The following is a 12,280-nucleotide window of genomic DNA, read 5'->3' as shown; positions in this document are numbered from 1 at the left end:
TGAGAAACGTATTTAGATTATCATTATAGATATAGATTATCAAAAATATTCACCAATGTCGATGTCTTTAAAAGTATATTAGTATATTAGTATATTTTATTATTATTTTTTTTTTCCTAAGTATCCGTTACAAATTTAAAGTTTTTTTTATTCTTGCTCCTTTTGTAGTTTATTTTTAATATCACTGATTAAGAAAGTATTATCTTTATTAGGTACCTATAAATTAATTTAATGCTTTACACCGAGTAGACGATCAAATAAAATTATAAAAATAGTCAAAATTTAGTAAGTTTTAATTTTGAATATTATATATATATATATATATATAATATAAGCAACAAAATAATCCGACTATAATATTATTTATAATATATTATATTATATAATATAATTTAGAATAAAAAACAATTTTTAACTAAACCAACGAAGATAATTTGTTTTGATAATAGAAAATTCTAAAATATGAAAACAACAGATATTATGTATTGTATATATTATTTTACGTTGTTCCTAAATTATACATCGTATATACACATACCATTTGGTGCGTAATCGTGTTGTGATTTAATCAGGTAAAAAGGGATCGGGGCGCAATCGTGTTATACCCATTGCTAGAGTATGTACAACATAAAAATATGCATTTCATTTTGTTAAAATATGCAATAAATTTACCAAAATTCTTTAAACTAACATTAAGTAAAAAATAATCATCTAAAAATTTTCAATAAACTGAGTAAAGTTATCCTATTGTAATGTAAAAATACTAACAATTTAAAGATATTTAAACGTTGTTATCCAATATATCGATGTTTGAATTTAATAGGATGGTGATAAGGTTCAAAATTAGTAACCACAAAACTTCAAACCATAGTTTGATTTTTATATAATTTTAAATGTTACTATAGAATCGGATATCGTGTTTATTGAACACACTCCGACATGTCTGAAAAATGAGTCTATGGACAGTGATGTAGCGAAATAGCCTATTTATAACGCCGCGTTTCATAATCGTGTTATTAAAATATATTTAAAAAAAAAAAGAAAACAATTATAATATTATAAAATTCTAGAAAAATGTATCCAATTAAAGTGTTAACGCTGGAACGGAAGGAAGGAAAATTTGACTAATAAATTGTATAAGTAAAAAAAAATATATGTGTGTGTACGAGTATAATACTATTTTATTGATTAGTATTTTTCCCTTGCGTTTTAGGCATAAGGGGCTTTTGTTAATAGTTCAATTATAATTATAATAATATGGTATAAAAGTTCCCATTTTGCATCTAGTAAATATAAACCATTTTTCAATAAAAATCATTATCATGATTATCACTGATAAAATGTCAACTAAACGAAGATAAAAAGTTCAAAAAATGTCATATCGTATGTTATAGTGAACTAAATCTAGATAATAAAAATACTTAAATACAATTATAAAATTGTACATAGATTTGTTCAATAATAGTTTCCTTGACTGACAACTGTTGTAACATTTTAAAGAAATTTAAGCTAAGGAAACGATTGAACGAAGTTAAACGTTTGTCTGTCAACCCCATTCTCTTAGATTCTTTAACTGATTTTTTAGTTTGCAATATCGTTGACCGTAATTATACTAACTGCAGATTTGAGATGTAATTTTGTTACAACATATCTGATCGATGCTTATAATTTAATAACATACTTAAAATTAGTTTGGATCGACCATCGAAGAAAACTCTAATTTGACAATGTCAGTTTGACAATATAATGTCTTACAATCCGAAATATATAATAATAAGGTCCAATTTATAGAAATGCCAATACCGTAGTTATAGCTATCATACTCAATACGAATAGACGTAAAAAACTGTTTGCCTCTTATAATGTCCAATTAGTTGTCCAGTATGTATGTTATACAATAACTACAATACTGAATACGTACGTTTTGTTTCTTATTATTTATTTTAAGTGTATAATATTTACACACTATTTTTAATTCTTGAACACTTGGTATGTTTAAGAAATAATAACCAAGATAAAAAAAGGTAGGTAAGTGAGTACCACTCTGCTGTACATTAAATTTTAAGTGGTTCACTATTATAGGTCTGTTAAATTTGAATTCAATGATAAATATCATTGTATACAAAAACGATTCAGCGATTCTGAGCGGAAACGGTCATCAGCTTATATTACTAAGTGATAATGTTTTTTTGATATAGCTATTAGTCAATTATTTTACTTTTAGTATTATACCAGGTTGATAAATTTTTCTAAAATATTGTGTTTATTATATTATTAGTATTTAATTATAATAATAATAATATGATATATTTATTCCGTACTACGTATATTAATGTATAACAAAAAATTTAATAACATCTTTCTGTAAATATCGTCAATCAGTTTTTAAAGAAATCAAAAGTGGTATAGTGTATTGTAAAAAGCATAATAATATAAAATACATAACAGTTAAGGTTCACGCGAATACTATTTTTAAGTTGTAACAAAATACTTAACATATCGTTATTTATCGTTTAAATAAGTAATTTCGTCCAAATGCAAACTTAAATATCTATAAAACATAATTATCTTTATATATTTTTAGATTTTATGTTAACAATATGAACTATTTGAGGAATCTTGTATTAAATTTTCAAAAGTTAGATAAAAAAATAACTTATTATGAATTTTTAACTACAAAATAATTTACTAATTTTCGAGATTTTTATGAATTTTGTCTAAATTCTAACTTTATACGCTTATAAAAAATATTGTGTCAATAGATTTTTTATATTTTGTTACTGAGAAATGATTAACTTATGAAAAGTTTTGTATTCAATTTTAAAGCATTTCTAACAAGCAATTTTTAATCGACATTTAAAAAATAAAAATAAATTTCTTATGAAGCTACAACTAATTTTATTGTTGAAAAACAGTAATATAAATATTTTGTGAAAAATCCAAATATTTGTGGTTATTTGTTTTTTTTGGATATATTAAAAAAAAATCGATTTTGTCGAAAATTGGATTTACGTAAAAACTGCCATTTTTCATTAATTTTTATTTGTTTTTCTTAATTGTAAAAATAATTACTGGGACGTATTTAAGGTACAAACTAAATGCATTTTGATATCCAAAACTACTCTTATATTTGAAAATCAAAGAATTTTATCAACAACTTATTGTGTACTAATTTATAAAAAAAACACACATCATGATAAAATCAATACATTGATCGCTATTCTCAGAATCTAAAACTAAATACATTATATTTCTCATAGCGTTATGCGCATGCATAATATTGTACCTGTATTTATATATTAAACATATTCCTTTTCACTGCTATTAGTTTCTAGATTTTTCAAACCAGTGTTTATTCGTAAAAAAAATGCAATACAATTTTAAAAGATTTAAAAAAGTACTTTTCCTTATTATGTTTCTTCATATTAAAATATTCTAAATTGTCATAAGTCTTGGGCCTCATATAATGTAACTACTTGTCCTATCAGAACAGTTACAGTATTTAGATGCTTAGTTATATTTATTTTATAAGAGCTGTCTACTGCTAATAATCATTATCTTGAGTGAAAATCATTAGTTTTATAATGAATGTATTTTTTAATTTGTATTTACTCCTCGATAATTATGTTATTATATAGCCTAGACTTAAACTAAGTAGTAAGTTTTATAACAAATACAACTGTCATATTTTTATTTGTATCTTATTGTTTTTTTTAAGTCATATGCATTAAATATTTTTACTAAAAAAAAATCATGAATGATTATTCATTATTTATGGGATAATAATAATTATTAATAATATTTATTTTATTTTATGACCGATAAAGACGGTTATTCATTGTATTAGAATATCTATATACCTACTTAATGTATCTAAGTATATTTTAAACAATTCCTTGCCTTGACGTTATTTATTCTTTAAAATGCAAAGATAATGTAAAACTACTATTAAAATATTTAATTAAAATAATTTACTTTTCTTAAAATATTTTATATAACTCATGTATATTCATTTCATCATGATTCGCGACATAGACGACTGACGTTAACATTTATAAAATACCTATTTAATTCATATTTGCTATAAAAGCAAACATTTTTGGAATAACAAATAAACTTAAAATATATCTAGATTATGTAAATTACTAAATTACTACTGTTAATATGAATCATAATTCTATAACATAATTTAGGACATTTTTTTTCAAAGTTTGGAACATTTGTACCCAGTTTATTTTATATTGGAGCTTAGAACATTTTTAGTAATAATATAGAATCAACGACTTCAAAGTTTAAAATAGTATAACGTATAATTATTAATTTATTACCTATAAATATCTTTATCTTAAACTTTCATACTTATATTGTTTTCTATTATTTTCCTTCATTGTTTTCCGTTATTTATCGTTAAGGTTCTTTTAAATGAAAATGTCAACAAAAATATATGTCACTCCGTATTTTTTATAACGTGTACGAATGATTTAAATATTCGTAAATAAACATTTTACTACTACGTAATATCACAATAATTTTTATTTCATCCATTATGAACTATATAAATTACATGAAAATATTAATTAATTACATTCGACGGAGTTCAGGTATTTATACACAGTCACTCAATATAGATATTATAGGTACACGGTAGTAACTGTCTCGACGTAAAATGTTACTTATTAGTCGTTTATTATTGTATATCTCCCGACAATTGACTGTTAAGCCGTAAATTAGTTAAGATTGTCAATAGTCAATCGTTGAATATATATAGTCCGTGGGTAAAGTATATTTGATGAGAAAAATATAACATCAAATATTATTATCAATTAATATGGTAAGGTAATATATGTATTTTTACCACTTAAATAATATAAGTACTATTTTTTTTTATATTGTCAACGAATGTAAGATTTATACATTGTTCATTCAAACAATTATAATATTAAACTATATAATAATAAACTTACTTTGGTGTTATAGATTCCAGAAGATTTTCATCAAGACAGTCGACACATTGAATAATTTTTTCTGGGTCTGCAGGAATGGGATACAAATGTTCTTCAACATCTTGCCGGTTGCAATTACAATACGCAGTGGAAACGTGTACAAAAGCCTAAAACATATGTACATATAATATAATATAGCGTATGTGTGAGAAAGAGATACGGCGTATAAAAATTAAATCATAGGTAGTTATTCTAAATCCAAAAGTGTAGACATAAAATATAGACAATATATTTGTATCTATGAACAAATTTAAATAGTTTCGATGTTTTTTAATACCTTCTGATAAATTATTTATTATAAGATATAGTTTAAAATATATAACGATTTAAATGATTTATTTAATTACATACTATGTAAATTAAAATTAAAATTCGAACATTTTATGTTTTTAATTATTTTATAATTTATATTTACAAGGTAATCACAAGTGTCTAAACACACTTAACTCGTTATTTCAAAATGTTAAAACTTTTTTGAAAATATAATTTTTTTACATAATTTGATGTTATAGCAAATACGTTTTAAGTTTTAAAAATAATGAGCTGGGCTTGGAAGTTCTAGCAAATGCATATTTTTTGATAAGTCATAAATGACCATAAAACATCAAAAGTAATTTATAAATTTGTTTCACACTCTCTTGTCGTTGTGTAAAAAATATAATTATGCTAATTTATGCATATTTACGGTTTTTAGTGCTATTTTGGTAATTTAGAGTTTTAAGTACTAGTTATAGGAATATTTTATGTAATAATGGAAATAAACAATACAAGATACAACTCCAATAAATTATACAAATATGCGAACAAAAACATTATTTTGATTTTAAAATAGCAAGTATGTTATCGGTTGTTAATGCTAATCGTATCGAACAATTTATTCAGTCAAATTAAATATCTAAAATTCCTAAATATCTACTACCATATTCTATATAAAAAAAAGTAGATAATTTATAAAATTAAAATTCTAAAAATGAACTTTTTAACAATTTTATTTTTCACATTTACCAGTTTTTGGTACTATTTCGGCACTAATGTAGGTGTTTTTAATTGCATATTAAAGTTCTAAAAATTAAATTTTTTAGTGATATAACTTTCAAGTCCTAATAACGAGTCTTTAATTCTTAAATGGATTACCTCGTATATTGTAGAGAAATTTGTGAAGTATATTTAAATAATTTGTGAAGTATATTTAAATGAATACAGTTCCTATAGTTTGAAAAGTTCAAATTATTTTTTTTTTATTTATTAACTTTTAATTGTTTCAACAAAATCTTTGTTTTTACAATGTTCACAACTATTTGTATACTCATATTTATATAACATAATGTGATATAAATGTATTATATGTACTTAAACGTATAACATTTAATTTATATGACAACGTTACCGTTACGCCCTAAAAGTACGATATTTCGCAGTTCATAAAGCGTGTTACTTTTTTCCAGATCCATTTGGACAGGCGATGTTTATTATTTATAAAATTGGTAAATATTTAAAATAAAATAGCTCTTTTTATGTCAATATGGACACATAATTAAATAAATAAAATGCACATTGACCATTTTATTCCTTCGCATTGGGCAATAAATAAGTTAAAAATCCATGAAATATCTGATTCACATACACGTTTATAACAAGACACAAACAGACACAAACATTACTTTTTTTCAAAGTTTTATCTATTTAAAACAAACTATACATAAAATATTTTACTTGGCGAGTTTATCATTTTGCTTACATAATCTAAACATGAAGGAAAATTTGTGTTAAATACACCGTATCATACATGACAGTATAATAATTTCCTGGATAAATGGATTATTAATTTCATTATTGTGTTTTTATTTAAATGTTACAATTTACAGGCACACAAATGTCAGTAATACCATTAATAATAATATAATATTTAATGCTAATAATAAAATACTCATTATATAACCTGCAATTTTGAAAATAAAAAAATAATATACTTGGCAAAACTTACTTAATCAAAAATAAATATTTATATTTTTATGAAATTAGTATACTCACTCAAATATAATCATATTATACTTAAGTGTTTTAATATGAGTACCAGTGTCAGATGAAAACATTTTGTGAAAAAAAACAATAATTGTGGTATAACCTACATAATTGAATACCTATTTATCCCTACAAACCCCTCCCATAATTTTTTTGTACTCAATTATCAATTATTAACATACTTCCAGTTTATATCCTTTTGTATTATTTATTGTAAAGTACTTAATTCTAGAATATGGATAAAGAGACTATCAGCTTAGAAATAGCATACATTTTTAAATTTTTTACCTACCTATCGTTTAGTTAATATCTGCTTATAATTGTATGAAATCAAATCAAATAAACATTGTATTATTACTTTTTCGTCTAATAAAGACACACAATTAATAAAAAAAATGAATATTTGTTGAAATCGAAATTATAAAGAACCATACTTCATTTTAAGAAATAAGTCTTTTTTTCACTATATTATATAGATTTAATATATGAAATAATAGTTCCATTAAATATTTAACAGATTATAAATAAAAAAAATAATAAATAAAAAATAAATATGTATGAATTATAATTTAATATTTTTACCAGAATACTTACCAAATACTTGAATTCTACTGTACATTAAGTATCTAGTATGTCATTAATCGTAATTGAGTAAGTCATAGTTGTGGAAGTGATAAATTTGAATTCAATGATGAATCGTTACATTCAAAAAATGAATATGAGTGAATCAAAAAGTTTGAAAACTTTATCAAAGATTTCTCATAGGTTTTTATTATGATAATTTAAAAATATTAAAGATTTATGATTTTTTTTTTTATAAGCATTTGAATTTTAGCAAAATGTTAATGTCAAAATCATAAAAATGTGTAAATTATTTTGTAATTAAAAATGTTTAAAGTACCTATTCAATATTTATAGCTTAAGGTTGATAATTTAATACAAATAGTTCCTTGTAGTTTATAATAAAACCAAATAATCTAAAAATGTTATAAACTTTAGATTTGAATAAATTTTTTGTAAGTATTTTAAGTTCAATTTGGATGAAATACAATATTTAAACAGAGTATAACAATTTTAATAATTTTGTTGCAAATCAAAAATATTTTCGTGGGGATTGAAACTTTTACGTATATTATTTCAAAAACATTTAGATTTATTTTACAATATTGCCTTATTATAATGTATAACGTATTAACGTATCACTAATAGTAAAATAAATTATTATAATAATTAATAGTAATATATGACAATAGGCTGTCTAATCGTCTCCGTTCAAAATCAATTTTCATATGCTATATAGTATAAAGTATATAATTTATTGAATTCAAATTGATCACATGCATTACAATGACCTGCTCAATACTAGGTAAACCCGACTGCTACTATACAGCAGAGCGGCTACTTACTGGATGATTTTTTTTTTTAATTTTTTATAAATTAGTATTAAGTAATATAAATAAGTAAAAAGAGGACTAATAGTATTATTTAAATATATTAATTACACATTCTATAACCATAGACAATAACGTAATTTCTTATATTGAATTTCTAGGTTGTATTTATTTACCTACACATGTATACATTTTAAATTTATTTTGTTTGTTTCTTATAACATAATATATAAATATTACTTTTTAACTTTTTAAGAGCATCTACTTATGTAAAATAGTGTTTTAACTGTATACGTGGTAAAATAATATAGATAAACTTAAAGGCGAATAATATACACATAAAATAATAAATTCCTGTTTTTTCTTTGTATTTCGACGAACTATTGTTTTTTTATAACACACAAGTGTTTTCAATCAGGTACTAGAAGTTTTAATATTTAAAAATATATTTCTTTAAACACAACCTAAAGTTTATTAAAGAAATGTCAATTCAAACATTTCCGACTTCTTTGTAATAAATCATTTATATGTTCTACAACTGCCATAACTATTTAAAGAATGTCTACACTATACATCCATTAGCTAATTAGTATTTGTATACATAACGTTTATATGGATTTTATATACGTTATTAATACATTTTTTAAAATGTATTTCTTGATTTATAAATGTCACCTTCTTTGGATTAATGTTAAACTAAAAATGTATTCTGCCGAGAGATTGTTAAACTATCAATGTTATTTATATTATTTATTTAATATATATTTTAATACCAAAAAACCCCAAAGTTCATACTACATTTACATTAACTAAATAAAAAAATGTTGATAAGTAATAATAGAAAAAAATTAAAGTATTTTTATTATACGATCGTTAAGAGGAAGTATTTACCTAAGAACGTAAACTTTTTAAATAATAATCATTCATACTTTAATCTAACAATACATTTTTTTCATAGGAAAATTAATTATAATATAATATTTTATAAGTACTTAACAGTTTTAACATTTGAAATTTGAATTATAGATAAAATACTAGAATGGGCGAATCTCGATTTCTTCCCATACATACCAGCTTGTCAAAGTGTACTGGATTCCTTCCAAGCTAAGTTTACTGATAAACTCGCACGTAAACCTGATTCCTTCCCAAAGTAAATTATATTCAATCTATCCCAATATTTATAAATTTATTGAAACTGTACTGCAAAAGCAAGCTGCTACTAATGGCGAAATTAATGCATCAGTTAAAACAAAAGAAAAAACAAAATGTAAAAATAAAATACATTCAGCAGCAAATGAATAATTTTACGAGTGATGAATTATTATTATCATTATTATTTTAGTTTGTGAAATCTATATTGTATAGCAACACATCGTTTTAAAAAATATGTATAACTATAATACGGTATGATAAAAATACACGATGACTTAAAAATGATGACATGACACCATTTCAAAAATAAACAGACTTAATGTTTACATCAATACCGGAAAAAAAATTGTGCATCTTGAGTAACGCTAGTTAGACTAGAAAGGTATGGTGCTTACTGTAACTTCAAATGGGGAAGAATTGAATTCCTGCAGGATGTAAATACCTTATATTAATCCCTTTTATAAGGAAGAAATCGGGCTGATAGACCCATAATATCCATTATTTTAATAGAACTCCAGTAATAACTATTGCATATTTTTTAGATTAATCTATTCTTAATTTTTTTTTGTTACGAAATAACAGTAGGTAAAATTATAATAATATGTTTGCATAATATTATGATTTATAATATTTTATTTTTATCTGACAATTTTTTTTTTTAGTTTTAGTTAATTATTTAATTAATGGTAGTTAAAACACTTTAGTTAATATTAATTATAAACCGTATAGTTATTTCATAGATTTGGCCCAACTAATATCAGTTTTTATAGTGACTAAAATGAAAATAAAATCTACTATCATAGATTTGGGTTACCTTGATTTTGAAATAAATAATTAAACTATTATTATTTAATCCATAGTGGCAAAAATGGCCAATTTTTTATCGACTTTGGCGGCTATTGGTTCCGTCGATTATTGTTCATTATATAACAATTTTTAAATTGTGCATCTCTCTTATAATGCTTTTCATGTTTACATCTTCCTCATAATATAAACAATAATAATAACAATTATTATAATTGTATTTTATCGTGCAATACCATTGAGTCTATATAATTGTTCATAATAAGTTGACATGATTACAATATAGCTATAGTAACTTTAACTTTATCCAGCTACAAATATAACATTTTTCTTCCGTATTTTTTTTTTTATTTCACATATTTTATAGACAGTAGTTCACTAAGCATAGGTGGTCACTGCCATTTTTAATTTAATAATACATTTATTGAAATTCTGATTTTTGGAATTTTTATGTATATACTAATTACTAATATACTTATACCATATTTTTTAATCCTTGAGATTATTGATTTAATATCCGAATTAAAACTAGATCAAGAAGTTATTACATTATTTAACTTTGTGTACTAAAGATGATTGGTTCATGATTAGCTTGAAGTTTGAACGATATGGAGCTATGCTGATTTTGAAAATTGTTATGATTAATATTTATTTTTCAAAATTAATAAATTGTGAAAATGGTCAAGTATATAGATCCAATTTTATATATCTTTTATATTTTTGTAAAACTATTTTCAATGACTATTAACCTTATTAGAAATATTTTAATAACTGATGAGGTTCGTTTGAATTTTGATTAAGGTTCATCAATACTAAAAAAAAAATTATCCAGTAATAATTTACAAAAAAAAGAAATTCTCATTTAAAAAACAAAAGTTTGTATTGCCACAAAACATTCCCTAAGTAGTATAAAAATATTAAAAATTTGAAAATATTGTTTTTTTAATATATTTACCAATTCTAAATATCAGGATTTCAATAAATTCATTTTTAAATGAAAGATTGGTGGTGAGCATGATTGATAAATCACCTTGTACACAGATCATACAAACTTTAACATAATGGGTATAAAAAGAAAATATAAGTTATCTGACAAGAAAAAAAAAGCTACGACAAAAACTGAACATCAAAAAGTATTATGAAAAACGCAAAGCAACAATATTGGGGGTTGGCGAGGGAAACAAGCAGGTAGCCGAGCTTTTTTATGATTCATATAAATATTTAAAATAATAAATTTAAAAAAGTTTTAATAATTTGTTTATTTTACTCGTATTACCTACCAACAAATATTGTGTTAATCGTTTTAATTTATATTTATTTTTAAAAATAAATTAAACATAATACATTTTATAAATTAAAAAGTAGATTTAAAATTATTACAACGAAATATGTTGTAAATTAATTATTTTAATAATACGTTAAATAATATGAGTATATATAAATACAATTTTTAACAATTTAACACTTGGAGAAATTGGTAAGTAGATAATATGATGAGCAGTAGTCAATAGAAACAACAATCGTCGATTCAATATGTTATATCAAAGTAGTAGTCCCCTAATAAATGAATAGTAACCAATAAAATTGATAAATCCCTTGTAAAATGGCTTAATCATAGAATTGGTCTATAATATATTTAAATAACAATGAGTTTAAATTTAAAATACAATTGTAATTTTATTGTAATTTTTTCCGTTTTATAAATATAATATAATATATAAATTTAATTATGCAATTTTTTACGATATTTTTGAAGCCGTATACCTAGTAAACTATAGTTAAATTATTTTAAACGATTTAAAAAAATAAAAATAAAACGGTTTTTAGTAAATTTGTTACAAAATAAGATTTATGATTTGCAAAACTGTTGTAACTCATATCATTCAATTGTATTTTTATTTTAAAGTT

General features: G+C 22.6%; 1 protein-coding gene across 2 annotated transcripts in view; it reads right to left on the bottom strand.

The window, feature by feature from the left end:
* Positions 1 to 12,280, bottom strand: part of LOC132924166 (putative fatty acyl-CoA reductase CG5065) — a 50,805-nt gene that overhangs the window by 21,328 nt on the left and 17,197 nt on the right. For both annotated transcript variants that reach the window (XM_060988308.1, XM_060988309.1), the window contains exon 4: positions 4,965 to 5,110. In XM_060988308.1, coding sequence (XP_060844291.1) covers positions 4,965 to 5,110 — 146 coding nt within the window. The remainder of the gene's footprint in view (positions 1 to 4,964; positions 5,111 to 12,280) is intronic.

This window comes from Rhopalosiphum padi, chromosome 3 (assembly GCF_020882245.1).
Source record: "Rhopalosiphum padi isolate XX-2018 chromosome 3, ASM2088224v1, whole genome shotgun sequence".
NCBI lineage: Eukaryota > Metazoa > Arthropoda > Insecta > Hemiptera > Aphididae > Rhopalosiphum > Rhopalosiphum padi.
The sequence above is the reverse complement of the archived record's forward strand: the minus strand, read 5'-3'. Positions and strand labels throughout refer to the sequence as shown.